This window comes from Zonotrichia albicollis, chromosome 12, assembly GCF_047830755.1.
Source record: "Zonotrichia albicollis isolate bZonAlb1 chromosome 12, bZonAlb1.hap1, whole genome shotgun sequence".
Taxonomy (NCBI): Eukaryota; Metazoa; Chordata; class Aves; order Passeriformes; family Passerellidae; genus Zonotrichia; species Zonotrichia albicollis.
Window position 1 is genome coordinate 10,954,186 of NC_133830.1, and position 27,312 is coordinate 10,981,497.

At 44.4% G+C, this 27,312-nt stretch overlaps 1 protein-coding gene across 1 annotated transcript; it reads left to right on the top strand.

Moving 5' to 3' along the window:
* ABTB1 (ankyrin repeat and BTB domain containing 1) lies at positions 1 to 27,312 on the top strand. Its single transcript, XM_005485403.4, has 12 exons — positions 1 to 202; positions 1,909 to 1,971; positions 3,047 to 3,102; positions 4,112 to 4,256; positions 6,112 to 6,271; positions 7,153 to 7,198; positions 8,211 to 8,327; positions 12,906 to 13,021; positions 18,319 to 18,417; positions 18,995 to 19,162; positions 21,924 to 22,124; positions 23,889 to 27,312. Exons 1-12 carry the CDS (start codon positions 147 to 149, stop codon positions 24,093 to 24,095), a joined length of 1,434 nt encoding a protein of 477 aa, XP_005485460.1. The 5' UTR covers positions 1 to 146; the 3' UTR covers positions 24,096 to 27,312.

Consider the following 27,312-nt stretch of genomic DNA (forward strand, 5'->3'; position numbering starts at 1 on the left):
GGCCGGGCGGGCGGAGCCGCTGCCGTGTTTACAGCGCCCGCCGTGCCCGCCCCGCCGCCGCTGTCCCTCGGCCCGGCCCGGCTCCGCGGCCGCTTTTCCGTTCTTCGCGTCAATGCGGCGCCGCCGCCCCGCGGCCTGTCCCGGCCATGGACACCAGCGACTTGTTCACCAGCTGCAAGAAGGGCGACGTGAGCCGCGTGCGGTGAGCCGGGCCGGGGAGCGGGTCCCTCGCACCCGCCGCTGCTTTAACCGCCCCGGTCACCGGAGCGAGCGGGGCCCGGCCTGTCGGGGCGTGTTCACCTGAAGCTCGACCCAGGCCTCCCCGGAGCGGCTGTCACAGTTTGTTTCTAGCACAGAAATGCCGCTTGTTTGCCCCCCGAGGAGCTGGGTGTGCAGCGGGGCTTTGCCGGGGTTAGGGTGGGGTGAGGTGTGCCCGGTTCCGGCAGGTGTCTGGGTGTCGCACGGTCACTGCGTGCCCCTGGGTGTGGATGCTGCCGGTGGAAGTGTCCTTGCACAAGGCTCCTCTCCAGCTGCTGTTCTTTCCCGTTGGAAATGGTATTTGCGTTGGTAGGAAGCTGGATCCCTGGGACGCAATCGTCATGGAAATGTTTAGACGCTTCGTGCTGTAGGCTGCGGGAGTGTGTCTGAGAAATATGGGATACTGAAATTTCAGGTCAAGTTTCCTCGCTCATCTCAAAGCAGCACAGCTTAACTGCAGTGATTTCGGATCAGGAGGCAGATGGGCTTGTCTGCAGGGTGAATGTAAGGTTCAGACTTTACAACATGCTTTTTTCCTGCATCTCATGGTTTGAATCTAAAACTGTTCTTCACCCCTTTATCCTATTTGATTCTTCCATCTCCTGATGTGTGATATGCTAGATAATCAAAACAATCTCTGTTTCAAGGTGCTTGCTAGTGAAGGGTAAGTTTGCAGATAGATAAGGTTTGGAGAACATTGTTATCTGTTGTGATTGTGTTAGATTAAATCATTGGAAGCAGTAAATTCCAGGTTTACTGCAGAAGGAGGGGTCTGAGAGATGGTCTTATAGAGGTGTAAGATGACTTGTATAAAAGTAGTGGTGGAGAAATGAGAGTCTGAGAGTGCTGTCAGGGCAGGGGGACAAATTGACCACATGGGACTGAGCAGAAGGGGCTGAATTGCTTGGTGTGTTGAATGTGTTCAGAGGAACCTGAAGTTTGAGACAACAAGGGTGAAGGGAGTGAAAGAGAGGACTCATGTGGTGAGTGATAAAAAAGCAAAACTCAAGAGTCTTTGTGAAGGCTGAGAGGGACTTTTACATGTGGCTCTTGCAGTACAGGCTCTAAGAAGAGCCAGGCTGTGCAGGAGATTGTTCTGCAAGGCAAAGTCTGGTTTCTAGAGGTGTAAGAGAGGGAGTGTTGGCAGCAGTGGATCCAGCCTAAACATGCAGGACAAGGAAGTGGCAGGATTTAAGAGCAGTCTGGAGTGCCACTGATGTTATTGCTTTTGTCAGGAAAAGCCAAGAGAAGGAGGAGAGTCCAGCCTTGGCTTCATAAAATTGGCCACATATTTGTAAGCATCTAGGCTGGGAGCATTGCTGTGGAATGTGAAGGTGCTGGAGAAGTACTCAGGCTTCTTTTTAGATTGCTGCCCTGTTGGAGATGCATTTGATCACCCTCTTTCCCCATGTGTACCACTTAAAATTGAAGACAGCTGCCAGACCATGCTGTAGAACACCATTCTTTGGGTTGAACATTGGCTGATACCCCTTCAGCCACAGCTGACAGTTCCCCAAGTCCAGTGCAAGATCCTGTCATACATTTGGAAGTTACTCTATGAACTTGAAGTTACATTTTCTGAAAGAGGAGAATGTGACTGAGTGAGTAGCTGCATGAAGTTATAACTTTGCTCTCTCCCTTTTTTTGCAGATACCTTCTTGAGCAGCGAGATGTGGAAATCAATGTCCGTGATAAGTGGGACAGTACACCCCTGTGAGTGCTGCAGCCTGGAGCACTGGCTGGGCGGGGGGTAGGGCCTCAGAGCTCCTTTACTCTCTCTGCATCAGCAGCCATGAGCGCTGTTACAAAATGTTTCAGGTTCTGCTTTTTTGGAGCTTTGGCGATGTAGTTCTGCTTCTCTTCCCTGTGAGTGCTGTGCTAAATGTCTTTGTCTCCCAAATTGTCTGGGACTTGCTGAAGTGATGCTGACAAGTGGATTTTTGTGGCCAAATTACCTGGATTAAGCACTCTGCTCTTGGCTGGATGAGGCTTTTCCCTCACCAAAGTCTATGGCATTCTAGCATGTCTTTTCAGGTGAAAGCTTGGCCTGGTAAAATGCCAAGTGACAGTGGGATCACAGTCTGTCTGGCAGTAGGTCATGAGGAACCCCCTGGGGGTGCTGAGGGATGTGCTCTGAGTTTACCTCCCCACAATTCCAAAGGACATTTAAACCTTTGTTTGCATTATATTTAGAGTACAGAATAACTTCCCAAAGTAAAGATAGACTAACATTTCGCTGCTGCAATGCATGTTACAAGATTCTCCTAATTTGTAGGACAATTTGAGGTCCTTGTGAAAGAGAATCATGAAAGGCTTAGACTGTGAAAGTGAAAACAACACTCATTGTAGTAGAACTTCGGGGGGTGGATTTTCTGTACACCCAGTGTGGGTGCTGTTCCCTCCTTGGCACAGCATGCAGCAGTCAGCCTGACAACAGAAGGAGCAGAGTGTTTTTGAGAATTCACTGAACTGCTGAGTGCTCATGAAATGATCTCCATTAAAATGAGGATGGATTTGGCAGCTGGTGGTGCAACAGAAGATGCTGAACCCAAACTGGGACCTTGAGATCTCCTTGCAGTGCCTGGGGTTGCTGCGAACAGATCCTGCTTAGTCTGTTGCTGGGATCAGGCTTCTGTGCTATTTGGTAGCAATTCCTTACTCCTATCAAGAATCATCTCTCAAGCTTCTCAGGGGTGCTCAGTGCTGTGATCTGTGTGTGATGATGTGCCAAAACTCTGAATTTTGCATCCTACAGCATCTCTAATTTTCTTTCTATTGTTATTGTCAGGTATTACGCCTGTCTGTGTGGACACGAGGAGCTTGTACGTTATCTTCTAGCCAATGGTGAGCAAAGTGCCGTCCTGATATGGATGCAGTATCTTCCTCTGGTCTGTTGGGATTGTATGTCCTTCTAGCTGTCCCCTGTGGAAACTTCTTCTGTTACAACCAACCATCTGATCAGTGATCTCAGGCTACAGAGGGAGCCCTGCTCACACCTTCATGGTCTCTTTTGCAGGCCATTTGCTGCTTGAATTTACTTCTTGAAATCGCTTAAAATTTCTTCATTTGCTTGAAATATTGAAATGCACAGAAAGGGAAGCTAGCTGTGATGGCCTAAAGCAGCATGACTTTCTGAAATCACAGCTGATGCTTTGTGAAGGTGCAGGGAATATGGTGATCTAAGAGTTGTGCCTCATAGGAAGGATTGTCTGTGTAAAACTTGTACTCTACTGATAGCCTGGTTTTGTAAGCAGGACTTAAAAGGGATTTTGCTAATCTCAAACAAAGCAAGACCAATTCTTCAGGCCAAGTGCCTGCCAATTGGGTTCTCAGCACCCAGATTCCCCTAGGCACTGGTAGTGTTCTGCCAGAGAAACCAGAGTGCAGAGTCACATCTCAAAAGGTTTGGTTTTCTACTTCATTCCCAACATCTTAGTCAACCACTTGTGTAATTCTAAATAGGAAAGTGCAAATGCCCTCCAAAATTCTATCAGGTTCTAACCTAAAGAGGTTATATAAAGCAGAAATACTTTCTAGGTGGAGTTCTTAACAGTCCAAGAAATGATTGCACTCTGTTCAGGGAGAATTGGCTTCCCAGAACACTGCTGGAGCCCTGCTGAGAGGCTTTTGCACAGGTCAGAGTAAACAAGTCATGACTTCCTCAGAAGGGGATTTGTCTGTGGGAGAGCAGCTTTAGATTGTACTCATGTGAGGGAAGCTCAATTTTTGTAAATATGCTCATCAGCAGAGGGGACCACAGTGAAACATGTCAGCATACAGAAATCATACCTGTTTAGTGGCCATTTGGGGACACTGCAACAGGATCCAACACAGGCCTGTGGCTGTTTTACAGGAGCAAAGTGTGAGGCGAACACTTTTGATGGGGAGCGCTGTTTGTACGGAGCTCTGAGCGACGCTATCCGCCGGCTGCTGAAGGAGTACAAGCAGATCACAGCCAAGTGCATGAGGAGGGACTACTATGATGTGTTCCTGCAGAGGTGAGGACATGGACATGGGCAGAGCAGCCAGCAGCCTGCCTGAGCTCCTCTACATGTTCCAGCTCTCTGTTCAGGCAGCTGAATGTAATGCAATACTGGCCAGGGTTGGCAGCTGAGCACTACCCTCTCTTGTTCCTGGGCATGTAGAGCTTCCTAAGGGGTGTTCCTCTGTGCCCTAAGGGATGATCTCCAGGTGTGTGCATAGCCTCCAGTGAGTTGGGTACACACTCAAGTCAACAGAAAGCTGGTCTTTGTAATGCACAAGTTCTAAACTGTTATCCTTGACTGTCAAACCAAAATCTGATCACTAAAACCACATCAATTTAGGCTAGTATGTCAACTGAAATTAAAGTTTCAGGCCTGAAGGTACTATAGCTTGCAAGTTTAAATTTTCAACACTGTCAAAATGTTTCTCATTTGTGAAACAGCCCTTTAAGAAGCCTCAAATTAATTCACAGTGACATTGTCCAGTTCTTTCTTTTTGGTTATTAAAATTTGTTAAGAAACTTTGGAAAATTGCCAGTCCCACATTGTACTAGAGCTTGAGTGGCAGGTTAACTTGCTCATGAACAGAGGAATAATTTCAAGCTTTTCTTCTTGCTGTTTCCCTACCTTGGTAACTCTGATGTTATTACGGACTTGCTGGTTGTTTTTTTTTTTCCTTTTTATTTCCCATTGGACTGACTTAAAAATGTTAAAACCTCAGGGTTTTTTTTGTCTTTGAAGGTGGAGTGTTAATAAGTCCTAGAAAAATCTGACAATCTTGCCAGTACTACAGTGCCCTAATTTCTGAAGCAAGGGAAGGAAGGAAACTCATTTATCTGAGTAAAATCAAATTCTGTGTTCAGGGAAGCAGAAATTTGCAGGGTGATTTCTTACTGCCTTGGTGACTGTGGCTCAGATGTGCAGGGCTGAGCATACATGAAAGCTAAAATGTGCTGGTTTCTGGTTCTCATTCAAATAGACCTTGTGTTAAAATTGAAACAAAGGGCAACAGTTGGGGGGGAAAAGTAAAAACCCAATGCTTCTGTTTGGTTTGGGGCAAGACACTTAGAAGGAAAGGTGTGCTAGTGGCATTGAAGACACTGACAACATCTCTGTGTGTGACTCCACACCTTTCTGTGCACCAGTCCAGCTCTCTAGAGGGAGTATGATGCTTGATGACCACATGATTTAACCTTTTGAGGATGTTTGTGAGGATATATATGGAAGGACTGATGAGCATTAGAAAACACTGGTGGTGGTTGCTGTAAACTGTAGAAGTAGCAGGTTTTTTTTCCTTTTGAAGAATGAAGGCATGAGCATGCAGGCATAAACAAGCCTTCACCTCTGATGTGGTAATTGCCTGTATTTCATGCCTGTCACATCCTTCCTTCTTCTGAGGGTGGGGGACATCAAGTCTTCTCCTATTTGTTACATGGTTAAAGCATACACACTGACAGTGCCCAGGGAGCAGGAAAGTTGCATCTTACTTTTTGAAAGTGTGTCATTTTGCAGGGCTTTTTTTTTTTTTTTGACATCTGACAATTTAAAAGCTGTATTAATTTTTGAAGATGTGCTTGGTGGCAACTAGTTCCACTTTAAAATTTTGTGTTCAGGTGTTCACCTAAGACAGAAAGATTTCATTCTGCAGCCTCCCTGTTGCCCTAACAAAACTTCTTTGAATTATGGAAGGCAGTGGGACTCACTCCAGTGTGTGAAGCACCAGCCCCTGTGCTGGCCTTCCTGCTGGGCAGGGAGAGACTGCAATGCCCAATGTTCATTTAGCCCTAATTGTACCATGTTCCCCACTAGCATTACTCCATTCTTCCCTTTTCATCCTGCAACGAGTTTCCCTTGTGTCTGTTCCTCACAGGCTGCTGGAGCAGGGTTACCAGAGTGACATTGTTTTCATCGTCCATGGCAAATCCTTCTGTGCCCACCGCTGCATCCTCAGCGCCCGCAGCGCCTACTTTGCAGAGATGTTTGAGACCAAATGGAAGGGGAAAAACATGATAGTGTTGAAGCACCCACTGGTGAGCAAGGCTGTGCTTCCAGTTCTTTCTTTTGCTGTTCCAGCTGGGTGAGGAATGTGAGTTTGAGGGTTAACTTTCACAGTGATTAGCTCCTGGGGCTCAGAATGACCCTAGTTGAGGAGAGGGGCTTGTGGAGGCACTTTATGCAGTAAAATTGCATCTTTTTCAGATAACAAAAAGCTGCAGATTGCATACCTTCCCTTTGTTCCTCTGTCATGGACTCAAACATATCTTAATTAATTGCAGTAGCATGTAGCTGTTACCATCTGCCAGCTGCATCATGACCCCTCTCTGGGATGAGTTGAGTGTGTCTAATTCCTGGTGGACAGGTGGTCTGTGGTGAAGACATCACCTCCATAATTGCCACTAATTGAGTCCCTTTTGTTGCCTGTCCAGCAAGAACTAAGTAGTCCATAAGTGCTTTCCATCCATTAACCATCAGTACTCTGGCATACATTTCTGTAACTTGACTCTGGCAGTGCAAATCCTCCTGTGACAAACATAATTCCAGTTTCTCAGAACACTGCTCTCCTCTCTCTTTGTACAAGAATATCTTTCCTCTGGAATTCGGAAGATGTGGAAATGTTTGTGATCAGTAAAAACCTGGATTTTGCAGAGCCTGTATTACAACTGTCTTTTGAGTTCCTCCATTAGTCAGGTCCTGTCCCCTGAGGTACCTGAGGGATTAGTATCAGTTGAAACATTAAAGAGCTGTGTAAGCCAGGTGGAGTGGCAGCATTAGTTATGTGAGGAGCAAGTAAATCATCATGTGTGATTTCTTACTAAAGGGTGTTTTTTTCTTACTTGTTCAGGATCATGTTTCTAACTCATTGTTAAATCCATGGTGATTCCAAATGTAACTTTCTCTTGTTTTATTTTAGATTAACCCAGCAGCCTTTGGAGCTCTTCTGCAGTATCTGTACACAGGTAAATGACCTTGCCCTCTGGTGTTTGTTTACATGGCTGGTGGGCAGCTGTCTGTGCCTCTGGGCTGAGTGGTACTGCCTTGCACTCAGCAGTGTTTGGGTGCTTGAGTTGCCAACAATTCCTCTCTGCTGGCAGAAAGGGAGAATGTGAGCAATCACCAGCTCTTCCAAGATGTTTGTACATTTTGCCAGTTGTTGTCCTGCCAGTAATTACACAGTCAATTAAAACCAAAATCAGCTTAGGTTGGTTGATTGAATGGATTTGGACACTGTATTTTTGACTTAAGGAAGAAAAATGTGTCATCTGGTGTAACAGCCTCATAAGGTGGTGAAAAGCCAGTTTCCCATATAGGACATTTTCAGTTTGGCAGACCTGAGTAGTGTGTGCTGAATGTTTTGACTATTTTCTAGTGTTTTTTTGAACAGAAGTTGATCCTAAATCTTCTATGAAAGTACCCAGTGTTGTATTGTAGGCATGCTAAGTGCTGAACTATCTCAGGCCAGGAGGTGGTGCCAGAAATTAACATTGTCTGCAAGGCTCTTCTTTTCCAATACAGCGTGTTCAGAAATGTCCCTTGCCGCATTTTCAGTGATTGTGAAAGATCCTGGGAAGAAAACTCGTGAGCCTAAAGTCTGTTCTTACCCAAAGCCAGATATTCAATGGTGGCAGTCATGCCTGCTGCTGTTGTGTTGCTGTTTTTTGATTTTCTGAGGGAATTAGACATGTTTTGTATAGCCTGTTTGGTCTTTGGACTCTTGAATGAACCTATTAGGGTAAACCCTGGAGAGTGGAAATGTGAGTTAAATGCCAAACTGTTATTGATTTGAGTGGTGAGTGGTGGGGGAATACCAAGTCTTAGCTTCTGGGACTGAGTTGTAAGTGGATGCTGAAAAGTGGGGCAGTGTATCTAATTACTGAATTTCTGTGCTGTGAAGTCTTTCATCCTTATTTTTGCCATTTTTACACCTAAATCCTGTGGGTTAAGTGAGCTGACTGCATTTCTTCTTGACAGGTCGTCTGGATATCGATGTAGAATATGTGAGTGATTGCAAGAGGTTGGCCAAGCAGTGTCGGCTGCAGGACCTCATTGATGATTTGGAGACCAAATGTAAAAAAGTCTATGAATTTGGTAAGCATTTGACTTGCTGTTGTCTCTGCTGTGCTTGTGTTCCCTTCCAGGGAGAAACAGCAAAGTGTGGTGGTGGATGTTTCATGGTGTCCTTGGGGCTTCTGGAAAATGATGCTGTTTGTGGGATTTTCACATTTGCATGACAGTTTTCAGTCGTGGCCTTTCTGTAGGGTAGCTCTAGTAGTTTCTGACTCATGCATGTTTAATTTATATTGAATGCTGGCTTTATAGTAGAAAGAAAGCATTCAATATAAATTGAATATAGAGAAAGGAATATGAAAGCAGGACTTTGCTTGGTTGCCAGACATTCAGTTGAGCATAGTGGAGTATATATTGGGAAGTGCCTTCCAACATGGAACTTATTTAAATCCCCAGAAAGATAAAATATATACAGTTAGAGGTAATTTTCTGCATTTATCTGACCCCTTACCAAAGTAAAATATTTGATAATTAGCCCAAAAAGGGTGCAGAGGGAGATAGAACTCTTTTTTTAAAAGCAAAGAAGTATTTCTGAAAGCATGTGTATATTAGTAACACACGGATGTGCCAAGCCTTAAGTAAAGCAATCCTCTATTTAAGGACTTTTTGTTATCCAAAGCTTATTTCATGAAGACCAGCAGTTGGAGTTGATCATTCATCTCCTTAGCTGGAGCTAATGCACACGTGAAGAGCAATCAGAGCAGCACAAGTGCTGTTAGTCATGAAGCAGAAAAAATTACCGGATAACAAAACCTTTGGGCTGAAAGCTGCTGATTCTCATTCTGTGCTCTGAGTTAACTTCTTTGCTTTAATCAAGTTAATTTTTTCCTGAGAAGAGACTCCATTCTACAGTTTAGAGGCAATATGATCTTCTTCCCTGATCTAAAAGTCAGCGGTGTAGCTGTTCCACCTTTTCCTTTTGAATACGAGTTTTATTCATTCAGCCTCCTGAAGCTGCAGGACATAATTGATAGAATACTTCTGGCTCAAGAAATTCCTCATCTGCAAATCACATGGAAGATATTACCATGTGCAGGTCTCCCTTTACACGTGTGCAGCTGTTTGGAGGTGGTGGGGTAAAAGATTACCATGCTACAGCTGTTCCCATGTAGACCAGGGTGCTAGTCCTTATGGAAGCTGTGTCACAGGTCTGACTTCTGCAATGTAAGCACAAATGTAAACATGGACCCAAAGAGATTAGAAATGCATTTCTTGGTATCTACAAAAACTTTAAAGTATCAGTTTGTATTAAATAAGTGGCAGAGAAGGGGAGTGGTGAATGAATATAAAATAAAAGCTACTCAGAAATCAGGTAACAAAATTATTTTGTGTCATCTTTTGATCTCAAAGTAATTCAGTAAGATGCCATAGATCTGTTTTTTTCTTTTTATCTTTTTCTCCCAGGGTCTAGCTGAGACATTCCATTAAATTAATTTATTTAAAATCTCATATTATATTGTGGAAGGAAAAGAAGGTGCTTAAATCTATGAACTGCAAAAAAGCTGATTTCTTGGTGGGTTTTCAGATGGAAAGTAATGAAGTAAAGTTTCAGGTTAGTTGGAAGTTTTAAATAAAAGCACCACTTGGAAATACAATGACACTGGACAAATAATTTAACTTCTTTGTTCTTTGGGGAGGGACCAGTTTTTCAATTTTGAGGCCTGAGAGAAGACTATCAGTGGGTGGTTTAAAGCACTGATGGAAGTTCTAGTCTTGATTTTTATTTATGACAGGTTGGATTAAAACAAATAGAACAACTGTTAAAAGCTTGTTTCTTAAATCTCATGTGGAAGCCAGGAAAACATGATTCTGCAGAAAGGCATATATGTAAGATTTATAGAAGTTTAAAAATTGGAAAGGTCTTAGATCACATCGTGTCTGGCACTTGACAAAGCGTGTCTGTTTCTTTGAGTGTTTTAGGAACCTGTTCCAAGTGTGTGCTGTGGAACAGACATCTGATTCAGGTTTGCAGAGCAGGGTCATGTATTGCATCTGTATTATGAAGTTGAAACAAGAAAACAAAATGAACTAAAGCCTCTGCAGCTCCACTGGATAATTGCAGTGTCTGCAATCTCATTATCTAGAGTTAATCAGTATTTCAAAATCACTTACTATCTTGGCATGCGCAGACAGTAGTACAGGAGGAGGATGACCCAGTGCCTTCTGTTGCACCTGAGATATATTGGGGTGTGAATGCTTCCCCTGTGTGTATATTGCGGCTATAAAAGGAAAAATTATTGCAGTGTTTGGAAGAGCTAGGTTTGTCAAGATTAAGCCATAATCCTTCCTGTAAAAATGCATGTATTAAAAAATAAATATTCTGCAGTTACTTCAGCAAATTTTGGGCCAAAAAGGATGAGAGCAAGGTTTGAGATGCTTACCATTGTAGAAAAGACACTGGATATTCAGAATCTGTGGTTATAGCTAATTATGCCATAGGGAAGAAGATGCATCTGAGTGTGAACATTTTGAAGGTTTTGGGAGTTTAGTGTGGTTTATTTGTGGCTCTTATGTTTTGTGGTACATTGGCTCAATTTAACCAGAAGACTGCAAAGAAATATTGAGCAGGAAACCAAGGCATCTGATTCATTTTTAGGTGATGTTCAGTGCTGTACAGCTGTGCTAGACTGGGAAGAAATCCAGTCTGAATCTCAACAGTTTGGTTATTCCCTTCAACTCCTTGCATTGTTTATGTTGCTTTTTTCAGACACTGTTCCATTCTTGTATTCCTCTCTCATGGTCCCTGCTCCTTGCTGGCAGCCAGCAACTTATTCCTATTTCACAACTTTGATTTTTGTTGTGTCTGTTAGGGAAGATTTTTGAGTGATACCAAATGCCATGCCCTTGGATTTGAGATGCAGTGTCTGAGTAGATTTGCTTCTCAGAAAAATCACTGTTCTTTTGTGTCACTGGGACAGTTCACAGATGCTCTGTGGATCCCAAGAGAAGAGCTTTGCCTTGACTTAAAACTTGCTGAGTCCATTAGCACTTACAGAGCCTGACCTGGTGACTGTTACCATAAGTATGACAGAAATACAAATGTTTCTCTGTGCCATGAAGAATTTCTAATTGCAAAGTAAGAAATTTCTTCTGTCATGCTGTTGTGTAAGTGATCAGGGCTTTTTGAGAAAATGCACTCAGTCTGGTTTATGTTGGTGCCAGGCCTCCTCTTAGCTTATTTACCCTGGAAGTCATCTATCTGAGGGTAGCATTTCGTGCTAATAGGGCAGCCTGTCTCCTTGCTGGTGAGCTTTGTGTGTAACCATCATGGTACCTGACTATTTTGTACTGGTAGATTATCCTTCCCTTTCCAGCAATCTTTCTGGGATATGCAGCCTATGGAGAGGCACAGTGGTGGCATATTTGAAGGGTGCAGCAGTGATGTGGAGGAGGGGGTGGAGATCTTGTTTTGTGGCACATCGTGGTCTCGTTTCGCCCACAACCCAATGGAGTCATCTGATGGAGCTCATGTAATGCTGTGCGAAATGTCAGGAGAAATGAGGTCTCAAGGTGGCGTGATTCACCTGTGAGGGGTTTTAATGTGGTGAATCATACCTGTCAGAAATTCTTCTGAATGCTTTGGAGTTAACTCTGTGTCTCTCTGGCTCCCAACAGTATCTTAAGACTTCCTCACCACAACTTTGCATTTTCCAGTGGTGTGCTATCTTTTTTCACATGCTTCCTTGTATGCCAGGGACTCTTTAATGTCTTACATGCTCCGGTCCTCACCCCAAACCTTGCTGACCTGGGAACAAGCCTCAGGTGTTGGAGCAAGATAGCCAGAACAAGAGAGATTGTGCCAAGCATGGCATCATATCATAGTGGGTCTGCTTTGGGCTGCCACTTGTTTGAAGTTAGGGTTGGCTTGTATGAGCTCCACAACAATTTTGGTCATAGCAAGACCTCTGAAGTATGATCATGTATTTTGCTTTCCCTTTAATGAGCTGTTTTATTGTGATGGCTGATAAGACAAGATGGGAAGACACACTAGGTCTGAAAAAAGCAAATGAAATTGCTGTTTCGGAATGGTTTGTTTGAGCTCTTTGGTGGTAGTGGTGCTTAGGTCAGGCACATGCAGGAGTCTGGGTACTTTGGGATCTTTGTGCCTTGGGGATCATGGATGGAGAGTAGAGGACAGATCATACCTACTGAATTTACTGGCTAAACAAGAATAAACCCCTTTGTTCCTTGCATAAAGTCAGGATGGCACAGCTGAAGTGGGAGCCAGTGAAAGCATGTGACAGAGCAGAAAGGCATGGAAGCAGATTAGTTTTAAAAACTCCCTGGCATGGGCTTTACCCTAGGTGACACTGTCAGCTCTAGGGGTACTTGGGGAAGGCAGTGTGTGAATGCCCTCTGCAGGGATCAGGGCAGCCTGATCCATGGTCCTTAACTGTAATTGATGGCATGGATTCCAAGGAGCAAGTTGGGCTGAGGGATGCTGAATGTGTGTGTGCACAGAGGAATTGTATGTGTTTTGCAGTAAAAGCTGAACAGCAATAATACTGGTTTTCCTGGCACGTCTTTTATCTAAATGAGAGAGAATTTGTGTAGAGGAATTCAGGAATCTCTGCTCTTTTGTTTTTTTGCTTCTTGCAGTCTCTTCCAAGCCAGGGACCTGTGTGAAAGTGCTGACCATTGAGCCCACAGGTAACTGCCGGCTGCAGGAAGATCTGGCTCTCCTGGCAGACTGCGCCCTGCCAGCTGAACTGCGGGTAGGGAGCACTTCTACTCCTCCTGGGCTCTCTGGGGCTGGGATGGCTGCTCATTTGTGTCTAGTCACATCTTTGCTGTACAGACTTTAGTGCTGGCTTGTTTCCTGGTGCTCCAAGTGCTGAAAAGCTTTTATCACTTGGAAATGCTGTAAAATTGTGTAACGAGGCTGTCGGTGCTGGTCTTTCCCCTTGGATGTTTCCCCCAGCAGGGATCTTGGGAAATAAAAGCCTTTCCATGTGGTTGGTGGGGATTTCCCCATTGAATACAATGGGACAAGGCCCCCAGCTCTTCTCTTTGCCATCCTTCTTGAGAATTGGCAATGCTGTAGCAGCAGGCATTGGTACCCAAAGAGAGATGTAGGTGAAGGGTGGCTTACTGGCTTGCTTGCTAGGAACTGACACACTGCAATGGAGAGATGCTTCCAAATCCTGAAAATATTTCCAGGAGAAATGTGAGACCCTCTGAAGAGAATTTAATTGACTGGCAATAGATCTGCTTTTCCCAATTATGTCTTGTCCCTCAGAAATAGCCCCCAGGTTAATGTTTGTGTTAAAATACTATCATATTATTAGTTAGGATTGCATATGTGGATCTTCCTCCCGTTTTCAGAACAGGATAACTGTTAGTTATCTTCATTCTTACTGCATCTGGTGCTTTCTGTAATATTAGCAGATTGATTTTGGTCTTATGTATGTCCTTTTTCTGTCCTCTTTTTTTATACCAACCACTGTATTTAATAATGTGGACTCATTTTAAGTGGCTGCTGTGCCCAGAGGTTGTATGACTGAGTAATACAGCAAAGGTTTATTGCCTTTTCTCTTTCTGTCCTCTGCCAAATACACCTGCCTGGTGCAGAGTGTGTGTGTCTGTGTATGTACATAGATAAGGTTTCTTACATTCATAAGCCAACATGTTTTGTACTGGCAATTTTCAGATATATTTCACTATAGAGGGAGTTTTTATTCTTCATCAAGTTTACAACTACCAGTTCAGAAATCTTTCCTGTGTAACCTGCCTCCTCCAAATAACTGTAATTTTTTTGTAACTTTTGTTACAATATGTTTTGTAACTTTTGTTACAATATGTTTTCAGGCTTTAAAGGGAGGTGGTACTATGAGTAAGCTTCAGATTACTTCCCCAGGAACTAAAAAAAAGGATCATGGACCCCAAAATAGTGACATTTACATATATTTTAAGTCACTTCACAAATAAAAAGAATACTTACTGTTTGATTGCTTGATTCCAGACCTTGATGGCATACTCCTATTAAGCTATTCTTCTAGAGATAGAAACACTTTCCTTCTTAATTCTTTCATGTAGAATAGGAGCTGTAAGGAAAGGAGGAAATTGGAATGGTGTAATCATCTGACAGTGCTGTGAGTTGTGAGCTGTGGTGTTCTTGCTGTGTTCATAGATTGGAATGAAGGCAGCATTAGAGTTATCACAGCTGTACAAGTGAGGAGGCTGTGGGCATGCATACCTGCTCACTAGGGAATTTTTGTGCCGTGCACATGTGTGGGTGCTTTGTTTAAGCCTGAAAATTCTAAAAGATTGCCATTTTTTTTCTCTCTAGGTACTTTTTGTTTGTTCCTTTTTGTTTGTTTGCCATTTATCTCTTACTCTGATGTTTTCAAATTATTAAATTCTATGAATTGGGCATCTTTGTTCTGGGACAGAGGCATTGCACATCCTCATTCTTGCAGGGTTTGCTGCCATTCATGGAATAGGATACAAACTATGTAACCTAAAATGTCAGGAACAAGTGAATAGTCACACACAGACATCTGTATTTTGAGGAGAAGCATACATTATTTTTTTTCCAGCCAATGCAGAACAAAATAGATATTTGTATTCTGGATAAAAGCTTGCATTTCCAGAATTTGGCAAGAAACATTTTGAGCTGCTGCATGTCATGTAATGCCATATTACATGAAATGGGAATGTATTCAGCTTTCTGTTTCAGTATAAACAAATAATTTGCATGTAATGTCTTTGATACTTGGATGTTGTATGAAACTTTGTGCATTTCAATTTCATGGTTAGTGGTATCTTACACAACTAAAAAAATAATGAATGTTTGATATCCAGTTACAGCTCATGATTATTTTCTAAACTGAGAATTAGCTATTTTTTGAAATCTCAAACACATTTATAATTCTGGTACCTTGTTTCTCTTTCCTGTTTGTGCCTGAAAGCCTTTTTTTTCCCCAATGTCTCCTCTTACAAGTGTAGTTGTTGTCTCTGCTTTGTTTTAAAGTAGTAATGGCCAGGATTTTTCTGTCCACAACAGCTGCTTCCTCAGTTTATTGTAATAAAATTTAGCAATGACAGATTTAAGTGAAATTCCATGAAAAGCCAGGCAACTGTAAAAAACCATGTGGCTTCCCACTGTCTGCCTGGTTCTTCATGTCTGCCAGGTGACCTCTGAGTTACAGACTCCAGGGTTTCCTTGGACCTGTTTTTCAGTTACCTTTTAACCGAGATCTTATGTTCCAAACCAAGATGAAATCAGACTTAAAGGATCAGAGTTTGCCATGAAATAAATACTGTTCTTTCCATCCATATTGACATGGCTACAAAAAAGAGACAATTTGCCACTTTGTGGGTAAAACTAGATCTTGTCATGCATTGGAAGAACAGTTTGAAGCAAGTAGATGAGTTCATCTTGTCTGTCTGCACCTGTGTACTGTGCTTGTCCAAGGCAGTGACTCGTGTGCTTTGCTTTGCCCGTTTGGCAGAGGCAGATGAACTGAAATATTTACAACATGTTTCCAATTTAGGGGTTTTTTTGTATCCAATCCACTTGCATCTGGTTGTGAGCTGCTAATCTCTTAGATCACCAACCCCTGTGTTTTGTGTTGTAATTTATTCACAATTTTCTTGCTGAGATAATCTGGCCAAGGTACAAATTGCTGCCACTGATTTGTTTTCTATGTTTTTGCCTCCAGCAACATTTCTATTTAAGCTCTAATAGGAAATTTGCAGCAGGAAAGACTTGGTCTTCCATGTGTGATGGTGGAGAGTATTCAGAGTATTTCTATATGGTGATTGAGTTATTGTGAATGTGTTTGGACCTTGCAGGCTGGACTGTGTTGTGATCCTTGGGCAGAATACTTGACTTTGGCAGCTGTGATTTGCCTGGACAGAGGCCCATGAAGGAGGTTGTATGAATAGGGGTGGTGGGAGAAATAAGCCAATTTTCTGCAGGAAGATCCTGGAAAGGAGATTAAATTCCTCAAGCATGACAAGGAGGAGAGTAGAAGTAGTAGAGACTTGAAAGGGGAGTAAAAGGGAAAATTCTGCAAAGCCACTTGGTGCTGAATAGGAGAAACAAAGACATGAACCTGCTTTTGTAGTAGGAATTGAAAACAACCTTGTAAACCTGAGCAGCAGAGTGGGAACCAGGCAAGGCTACAAGCAGGAAATTCAGCCTAGAGAAATTTATAATTCAGGAGATAAACTCTGAGACAAATAAAACTCCCATATCCATTCCAGAGGGATGGACTTATTTTAGAGATTTACCTTTGGGCAATGAAAGGAGAGCAAAGAAAGGATGCACATAGGAGATGTGGCATTTATCTCAATTAAAATTCCTATGCCACAGAGTGACATCTTGTCAAAGTTTGTTTCTAGGTTTGCTTTACCTGTGATGTGCCTGCAAATCTGTAGCCTTCAGATTTCTGTCAGAATTTGTAGCAGAGGACATGGAAGCTGTGGCATAGGATGGGGAGAGCAGCAAGGCAAACAGAGCAGGCAGTTCCATCATGATACTGGAGTTTGTAACACGCTGCCACGGAGTGAGGCTGCAGATCCCCAGGCCATGGAAAAGAACCAAAGCCTTGAAATATGAGACACGGATAACAGTAAAATAGTAGCCTGGGGAATCTACAAATGGGACAACTTCATCTCATTTTGATGAGGTGCTGCCCTTTATGTTGCAGCTGTTGCCCTTTGTATTGCAGCTATATGAAAAAGAGGTGATAGATCAGGTGGGCAACATTCCTTGAATTGCTGCATCTCTTCTGGAACAGGAGTTGCCCAGTGGAGCAGGACTGCAGGAGAGAGGTGCTATGGAGAGCCAGCATTACTGCAACAGCCTTGTGCATGATTTACATCACTGGGCTTCTCTTGTGATCAGGAACCAGAAGCTGTTGCTGTGGACAGAGAGCATGGTGGATGGGTCCAGATTGCCATGGTCAGTGGTGGTGTGAGCTTTTGCCAGCTTGGTGCCTTGCCACATCCAAGAATGTGTTTTGTGAGGAACCTCACTGAGCCTGCCTGAGAGCTCCCACCCAGTGTGTTCCAGTCTGTGTCTTTGTTCAGCTCAGCAGGGTGGAGGCATCTGGCTCCTCAGTGGAGCTGGAAGCCCTGGTGGAGGCAGGTGGTTTGGAAAGGGACAGTCTGCTGTTGTGAGTCCAGTTTTTATTGTCAGGCCAGGGCTTTCCTGGGTGCAAACTTGGGATGAAAGACAGCAGAAATAAGCTGCTTATCCTAGGTACCTCAGGCACATGTTTATGGAAGGCAAGAACCAGGGGAGACTTTTGTTTTCAGAGATTGTCTTGGCTACATGACTGTGAATATAAACATTTTTTTTTTTTTTTGCAATTGAATTACACTGTATATAGAATAAGGTGAAAGGGAAAATATTTGGAAGTGTCACTTTAAAATAACATAAGGCAAACAGGCTTTTTTTTTTTTGGTGTGTGCTGTCATTGTTGGCATGTGGGATTGGGTGGAGGTGTGTTGTTAAAATAATTCACTTGAGTATTAATACTGCAACAACATTATCTTTGGCTGCAAATCAAATTTAAAAAATCTAAAATGTGCTCTAGCAATGTTGGATTATTCAAGTGAGGCAATCATTGTAGCCAAACCATTTCAAACTGGTGTATACATGGATGTAATCTATATGTTATTACATGTACCCAGTAAAAGGCTGGCCCTAAGCTCCAGTATGCTTATGACACCTACTGCATGAAGTAAACTTCACCTCCACCTGGTTATCTGCCCTGTTAGATGGCAGAGAAACACTTTCCAAAAGTGTATGGAGAGTCAGGAAATTGCCATACATAAAGGAGGCAGATGTAACTTGTACCAGGAATATCTCTGAGAAGCAGTGGAGTTCTTAATTTCCTGACATTGGAATCTGTGTTCAGAGCATCTCTGGTGCTCTGCACTGTGCTGAGGGAATAGAGGGATGGAATTTTCTGGGAAAACATAGGAGTCTGAACTTGGGACCCTGAGTGTGTCTAAAGCAGGAATATTAAAGGAAGGGTTTTCTGGTGTCTGTTCCCAGGTTGGTTTTGGGGAGTTGCCCTTTGACAGCACTGACAACTTCAACAGCTGTCCTGACGTGTGTTTCCGTGTGGAAGATTACAACTTCTTGTGCCATAAGGTATGTGCTTGTGCTGTATTTCCTTCTCCTCCCTTTTTGCCATGAATCTAGTCTGCTTGTGTCCCCCACTCCTTCTGTGCTGGATACACTCTGCAGAAGCAGCATTGATTCAGCTGGAAAACTGCATTTAAAGCATTTAACAAAGCAGCAGAGCCTGCCTTTCTTGCAGAGGTGTGGAGATAAATTTATAAATTCAGCTATGGCATTCACAGCTGCAGAATCTGCTGCTGCTGGCTTATGAGTTCAGTGTCTGGAGAGAGGAATGTTTGATCTGCAGATGAACAGCAGTAAGAATGAATTTTGAGATCCAACCTCAACTCAAGGTCCTGCCCTTGTGCCATGCTAATTTAGAATCTCTTGAGTTCACCATTTGTATTTGTGGTTCTGAGGGTAGGCATGGATAGAATAAGATCTGAAAAAATATTGGAGATACAGCTTCGGAATGTAGGGAAAGTCAAAGTTACAGAGTCTGAACTTCTGAAATATCTTTGAGCTGCTCTGACAGCTGGTTGGAAGTGCCCTTTGGTTTGGTGCAGTGAGCAAGGTGTCAGTGTTTTGGTTTTGCATTCCTCTCCAGGCATTTTTCTGTGGTCGCAGTGATTATTTCAAAGCTCTTCTTGAAGATCATTTCAGTGAGAGTGAGGAGCTACAGACACAGCCCAGCATCCCTGTGGTGACTCTGCACAACATCTCAGAAGACATCTTCATCCGGGTCCTCTACTACATCTACAGTGATGATACAGAGGTGAGCCATTGGTCCTTCCTTCAGTGTGGTGAGCTCTGAGGGGTTTTCAGCAGTGTTTTTCTAAATCTGGAGCAGGGTGTGTGTGTATATTCCTAAATTTTACTGACTACTCTGCTACTTCACTCTTGTCTCAGGAATCCACATACTGGGGTTTGCTGTTAGCCAGGCAGTGTTGTAGTTCATGTGCATCATGTTCAGGAAACAAATCATAGTCTTTTGTCCCACAATAAAAATCTGGAAATTAGGTTGCATGCTGTTTATTGCCATGATAAATACAGGATCTTTGCAGCTTTCCCTCTTGGGCTCTGTGGAAAGATAAGGGAACCATATGCCAGTAGATGGCAGATTGAACACATTTGGAGATCTGGATAGGTTGAGAGATTCTACTTATTTACTCTTGGCAAATAACCATACTCATAGCTGACTTTTCCATTTGTAGCAAGTCATTATTTCTATTGTTATTTATTATTGGAGTGAGCAAAGGTTCCACTGTGAGACCAGTTCCTTGCTGTGCTCAGTATTGCAGGCAGTAACAAAACAGCCCTAACCCACTTTTCAGCCTAATGGAAGATGCAGCAAATGCCAGTGTTTGATTAGCTTCCTGCTTTGGTTTTGTGGCAAATGCTTTCAGCAGGTCTCTCTACAAGATCCCAGAACACATTCTGGCATCGAGGCAGTGACTGAAGATGCTGCTGCACCTGCCAGTGTCACTTTAGCCCAAGCAGTGTTTGTGCTCTAGGTTAGGTGCCACATGCAGAGAGTGCACACAGCTGTGACCTTGTTTCTGCTATCTGTTCACCTGTGGGTAGCAGTGAGGAGAGATGTTTGGCAGGCAGCAAGGGCAGGATTGATACTGGTATGCCAGAGAGCTGATTCTTCAAGGGCAGGCAGAGAGGGAAAGAAGCTGCTTGAAGATCTCCTGACCTTGTTCCCTTGCACTGCAGCCTGACCCTCTTCCTTTGCATGTCTCCAGTCTGCCTGCCCTCCTCGTGATGACTCACAGGAAGGATGTTTCCCAAGCAGCTATTCCTTTCCAAGGGGTGCCTCAGCTGCTCTGTCTGGGCTTGGGTCAGGAGGACAGACCAACAACAATGTGTAGGAGTTAAAAGGATTTTACTCAAATGTTTCATGTGCAGAATGGTGCATGGCTTGGGTTTCAAACCAAGCAGCCAAGATGTGCGCTTCTACAGAGAGTTCACCTGTCATGAGAAACTACCAGAAAAAATGGTTAGGAAGACAGGAATATAGCTCAAGTTCCACATTTACATGTGGAGTGTTCTCCCTGGCCTGTGTTTTTCCAGCCAAGTGTCAGCACTCTCAATTCCATGTTTTGCTTTGGAAAGGATTTATGGTGTCTCTCTGCCATGCAGTAGTGACAGTGTTTGCAGTTGTAGGGAAGAGGACCTATAGGGTTCCAGGCACAAAGACAAGTTGCCGGTGAGAATACTTGTGTAGGCTCCAGGGCAGTTCTTGGAGGAACATTTGCCGGGTTTGTCCTTGATGAAGCAGTTGGGAGCTGTAGCCGTCAATTCTATTGGTTGAAACACTTCCAACTCCTGAGGTTTCCACAGCTTATGAGAGGACAAAGCAGCACTTGATTAATAATCCCAAGGGCTTTGTTACCCCATGTGCATACACAGCCCTCGTGGCATGGCTCTCCTGCATCTTGCATTCTTCTGCCCAGCTGCTGCAGGGTGTGACACAGCTGGGCCACTTGCTGGGAGCTGTCTCTCCAAACACAGGTGCACACAGCTGTGGGGGAAGAAAAAAAATCAGTTGTTTGCAGTTGTCAGAGTGAACAACCACACATGTAGATGTGCACAGCAGTGTGTTTGCTGCTCACTGGGTATCAGGAGAGTGGACCAGGCTGCACCAGTTATCATTCCTCCATCCAGAGCAGTGTGGCTTTGTCTGTAAATGCAAGGGCCCTTGCCTCCTCCACAGGCAGGGCGTGCAGTGTCCTGCAGATCCACTGTTACAATGGATGTGGGTAAGTGAGCTCTTTGCAGTTCACATCAGCAGGAGCAGAGAGAACTCTCCTTTCCAGGTTAGTGAGAAAAATAGGGTTTGCCTGGCCAAGGGGAAGAGGCTGAGTGAAGCTGGAGGTGGTGTCTCCAACTTTGCCTACAGGGTTTTTTTAATCCTCAGATCACTTCCAAGTACCCAAGAGGGAAATGGGAAGGTGGTTCTCTTGCTCAAGAGGCTTGAAATGTTAAAAGCCGTTCACAACAGTTTAAGTTTGTTCGTCCATTAATTTAGTCCATTCTGAATGCTTGTTAGAGCTCCACTAGTATTTGAAGTGCAGAATATGTTCTTACCCAGCTGGGCCTCACCTACAGTTTGTGTTCAGTTTTTTGTCCTTGAGTGTACCCCCCATGCCAGGAAGGTTGTGCTGGTTCTTAAGAGAATTTTGCATATTTTTCACTGCGAGTCCAGCAGTATAAAATGAGAAGGGAAATGTGGGGACAAGGTTCTCTCTTGCTCATCTCTTCTGTTTGTCTCTTGGAACTATGTCTGGTAAAAGTGACCCACCACTGTTGCACTGAACATTTTTTTAGCAGCCAGATACACTTGGATGTTTCAGCATTGCCTTGGGGTTACCTGCAGCATGAGAAACTCCCTGCTGCACTTTAAATTCCTCTGTGGTAACTGAGTAGGAGATGCAGGCTAAAAGAGCTCCAGTAATGGCCAAACAGCTCCTTAGTTTGGCAGTGAGAGGCAGCATGCTGGGGTCAGGGCAGTAACTCCCCTGTCACTGCAGCTGTCCCCAGAGAACGCCTACGACGTGCTGTGTGTGGCTGACATGTACCTGCTGCCCGGGCTCAAGCGCCTCTGCGGCAGGACCCTGGCGCAGATCCTCGACGAGGACAACATCATCAGCATCTGGAGGATTGCAAAGCTCTTCCAGCTGACCCGACTGGAGGACCAGTGCACTGAGTACATGGCCAAGATCATTGAGAAGGTACTGAAACACTCCCCATGGCAGATACACCTGTGTCTGTGTATCTGAGCCGTAGAGACAACAGATTGAATGGTTGTACTTTGGTATGTAGTTAATGGTTGTCCTCTCTGGGTTAATGTGCTTCCAGGAAATGAGCAGCAGTTAAGTAGCAAGGCACATGGTGAGTTAGGGCAGAGGAGGAGGAGTGTGGTGGTACCTGATGTCACCACAATAAGCCAGATTTTGGTCCCTGGCTAGCACGTCCCTGTGGAATATGGGTTGAAAAATTTGCCCAAAAATTTTGGGCAGGAGCAGGTGATTTTCACTGAACTTTCAGCCACTGTGTCCAAATAGCCATGGTGTTGCCTGAATACACCATCTGCAGCCTGGAGAAGCCAAAGGGGTGAGTAGGAGACCTCTGTGCAGGAAATAGAGTTTCTCCTTTGTTTTTCAGTGTTTGCTGGAGAAATTCTTCCTGGCATAATGCTCTAAAATAGGAAAAATCAATGTAAACTCTAATCTCCTCCAGGGATGACAAATCAAATAGTAGGGGTTTGCTCAGTGGATAATTTGCTGATGATCAGCAAGAAGTAATGAATTTAACTGAAAGAAAACTGAAGTTTTCTTTATGGGGCTCAATTAAAGTGTTATCCTGAGTGCTTATAGCTTAGACTCAGGACTCGTGGAGAAAGTTACCATATGGAGGATAAACTGGAACCTATGAAGGGTTTTTATGCTGAGACATCTTTATAAATGGCTTGTGCAGTTCACATGGGAATGTAACATTTTCACTTGCAGCTCAAAAGGTGTGAAATTATTTTTGGTGTGAGAAAACAACAAAGGAAATTATTCTGGGGCTGTTACTTTGTTCAGTGTATAGCTTGGGAATGACATCTGCGTGTACCCAGATTCTGGGTTCTGAAAAGGGATTTAAAAGATGTTGGATATCCCAAGTAGTGATCAGGAGAGGGCTTTGCTTGTGTGTTCCTCATTCTCTAGCTTGAGTGGGAGTCCTTGAACTTAGCATTGGCAGGGTTTCTTCTTAAGGGTGTTGGCACAGACAGAGCCACCCCAGCTGATGTTCAGACATCCGTGGTTGCCAGCATCCTGTGGAGATGCACTGATGGCAGCAGGGAGAGATTTTGGCAGTGTGGTAGCAGATCAGAGCTCAGCAACCTGCTGTGCCCAGGCACAGTTCAGCAGCACAGACAGATGGAAGCTGCCTCTCACCCCTCAACTCACCACACATTCCTGGGGAACCTGGTGCAGAATCATTCATGGGTGACCCAATTCTGTCAGGTTGAGTGCAGAGCAGAGCAGCTGCCTTGCTGGTGGTGATGGGCCTGAGTCAAGGGAGAACTGTAACTTGTGGCTCCCAGTTCTACAATGGGCACAAGCACCCACTGGCTTCTGTGCTACAAGACATTGCCCAGGTGTCTGGCAACATCTCCTGGTTCCTGCTGGGAGCCTTTTTGGGGGAATATTGTGTATGTGCATGTGCCACAATACCAGAACCAGGGATGCTTAGTTAGAGGGTGTTACAGGGCAGTGTTGCAGGTGCAGATTACCTTCAGCTGGGACTGTTTATTGTTGGAGTATTACTGTCTCCTTTGGACGGATGGCAGGATGCATCTCCAAGTGGAGGATTTTGGTCTCCATGTATCCTAGCTTTCCTTTCTTTTCTGTGGGATCCTTTAACAGTGTCTGAGACCTTCATCCCAAACCTTTGCATCTCTTTACCTGCCCTCTTGTATTCCTAATGGTTCTCTTGTCCTTCTGGTGCAGCTGGTGGAGTTGGAGGAGTTTGCAGCTGCTGTGAAGGAGAACGCAGAGGCCGTGGAGGAGCGGCAAGAGACTGACTCCATCCCTCTGGTCGATGACATCCGCTTCCACATCACCAGCAACGTGCAGACTTACAGTGCCATTGAGGAAGCCAACCAGAAACTTGAAGCTCTAGAAAACCTCCTGGCCAGCATAGGGCTCGAGTGCTGATGTGTGCAAACCCTGCCTGTCATTTGCAGCCTGCACAGCCCTCACTGCATTGGCTCGGAGTGCAAGAACATCTGAGTCTGAATGTCCCACTCCCATTCTTTATCCTCCTTCCCATCCACCTTCAGGCATGGTTTCTTTTTAATTTATTTGTCTGGACATTTGCATTTCTGGTTTGTGTTTGGTTTTACTTTGTTTTTTTGTTTCTCCTTTCAGAAATAACTCCCAAAGCTCAGCCTAAGTCAGTAGCTGCTCCTTTGTACAATACACTGTGGAGAGGAGACTGTGAGCTGTTGGGAATGGTGAAGGAGCTGTTCTGGGGACTTCCTACTGCCTGGGGTTAGAACCCATCCCATTCTGTGGTTCAATACAACACACTTCTGAAACTGGCTTATGCCAGAATATTTGTTGAATTACCAGCAGCAGAGGAAGAAAACTGGATTAAAGTCTTAATAAGTATATGGGAAAGGAGGTCAGCACTGTCACTGTCAGTATTACAGGACTGGCAGAACTGGGCCGTGCTTCCCTAATGGGACAGAGAGGTACTTGGCTATGTGGAAGGCACTGTCTTCACCTGTTATTTTAGTACTTAGATGGAAAAAAAACAACAAAAAAAAAAGTGATTTCCAGGTCTTCCCTAGCTTTTCGTTGCTTTGAAGTGCTCAGAATTTAAAAGCTTTGCTTTCTGAACAAGCATCTTTGGGAATACAGTAGAGACCAGAATCCTTCCATTCGTAGAAAGCAGTAGCTTTCAGTGCACAAAAGAAGGAAGAGCAGCCCTCTTAAAGAGGGGATGGAAACACCTTCTTCTTGGAAACAGCACTTTTCCCTTTATTTATGTCCACTGTGGTAGGGCAAGGCTGACTTGCTGGTGGGTCTGGGAAGAGGGGTCACTGGAAATCTCTTTCAAAAGGAAAGGGCCCTTTTGGGGCTCTCATAGGGCTGCTGTCCCACTCTGTGACCTTCTGGCTTTGCTCAGCCTTGAGCCTCATAGCTTCACTGTTCTCCAGGAAATTCATTGTCTGTACTAATGAATGTTTTTGAATCTGTATTTTGCAGTAGGTCATGTTATCCCATGTTGTCTGCCTGGATTCTTAATGAGGGCTATGGTGTTCCCTGTCCTTGGCACTAATCAGCAGGTGATAACCCTGCATAGCCTTGCCTTGCCAGATAGGCTGCCCTTGGAGCTGTGCATCTCTGGAATGGTGTTGGGAGAGTCTCCAGGGTGCAGGCTGGGTGCACCTTCCCATGCTGGGCTTTGGGAGGGAGAAGCAGCATTGAGTGAAGCACAGGCACTGGGCTGCTGTGACCACTCATACAATCATTTTGGTCAAGTCCTGAGGCAAGTGCTTGAATAGACTGTGCCAGAGGTGCTTTTATTATGTGATGTGGGAACTGGGCAACTTCAGGGTGTTGTTTTCTGTAGTGGTGGGGGTTAGGAGACTTGCTTCAGGTGTGGATTTATTGGGAGGATGGGTTTTTCTTTGCTAATCTCACCAGGTGAGAGACTGATACCCCACAGCAAGTGAGAGCTGCAGCCTCACTGCCTGTTCCTCTCCTGCACTGAAGCTGTTGGCAGGTGCACGGGCAGGCTCTGGGCACCACCTGCACCAGGCAGGCTGCACTCAGTTGTGAGCAGGGGACTCTGGATAAAGTCTGGAAAGCCAGGCTTTGGCAAAATCATGTGTCAGGACTGAGTTGCACTTAAGCTATGGATAGAGCTGGGGTGGGGGGAGCAGAGATGAGGTTCATTGATATAATTGAACCCCAGATGCTTGTGCACTTTGTCATCTGGGTTTAAGTGGTGTCTCTTGCAGATCAGGTCTCTGGGGCAGGAGATGGTGGTGGCAGAGCTGTCAAGCAGTGTGGGCTTCAATTCTGTTTGAAAACCCTTGTGAAGAAGTGCAAGGAGTTGTTGTGGTTTGTTTCCTGAGGATGGAGGATGTGTCCCTCCACAGGAGTGGTTGCTGCATGGAAGCAGGAAGCATCAGGAGTGTGCTTCTGTTTGGGATAGTGACATGGAGAGGAGCTGTACATTTCTTGTGTGATTTGTGGAATGTACCTCCATGTCCACCTCTAAGCTCAGTGTGTCTTTGACAGGACCACCAAAAAGCCCAGCACAACTGATGAAGATATCCCCATGGACTTGGGGAGGGTGAAGGGCTATCAAGGAAGCTTTAATATGGAGTCCCATATATTTTGGAGAAAGAAGGGTGAGAGAAGAACTGCTTGTTTTCTTGCTGAGTGGAGTGTCAGGCTCATGAAAATCTGCTACAGAAACCAGCCGCTTAACTCAGTTGGTTCAGTTCCCCTATGTTTCTCCTCTGTATATGGCTGAAGATAGCACTGAACATAAGCAGGATGTTTAGTTTATCATATCTCTTCTCCTCCTCCAGGAGAAATTCCGCTTCTGACATGTTAGCAGTTGGCTTTCCACAGCAGTGGTTGTGACAGCCCACGGGGCTTGCACAGAGCCACCAGAGAACAGGACGTGGCCTTTGCCTTCTGCTCGTACTGAGCAAGATGCAGGAGCAGGATTATCAAGGAATGTGCTAATGCTTTTCTCTGCAGATGCCTCAGCTGCTAGAGCAAATGGACACTGGCAGTGGGCAAAGCAGGAGGAAGGCAGAGGGGGAGCAGCAGTGCTGGGAAGCATTTTCCATATGGCTGCTCTTGAATAATTCCATTCCTGCATCCTTAAGTGTGGAGCGAGTGAGGCTGCAGTTGTACGTGTGGGAGAAAAGGTCAGCCTGGCCTTTTGATCTGCCTCCCCAGCAGTGCAAGTCCACGTGGGCTTCCAGGCAAATGCTTCATCTGTCTGTGTGCACTTAGTGGTCACATCTGTGAGGCCTGTCAGATTGTCCAATTACTTGGGATCCTTTAACTCCTCCCCATCCCTTTTGGCAAAATAGGGCTATCCAAAAGCATGCATAAGCAGATGGTCAGCATGCAGGCAAGCTCTCTAATTAAGATGAGCCTGGACAAATCTTAGATTTGAATTCACTTTATTCTTGCTGCAAATAATTTTATCACAAAATAAAAACCTCTGATTTTTCTTCTGTTGCCAGTGTCCTTCCTGTGTTTTGTTGCCTCTGTCCTTTTTATTTACTACTACCCACTTGCTGAATCAAGAAGATTGTAAAATTTACTAGAGCAAGGTTATATTTAAGAAGAAATGTGTAAGCACGTGTGCAGCAATAAAATAGTCTATTTCACTATA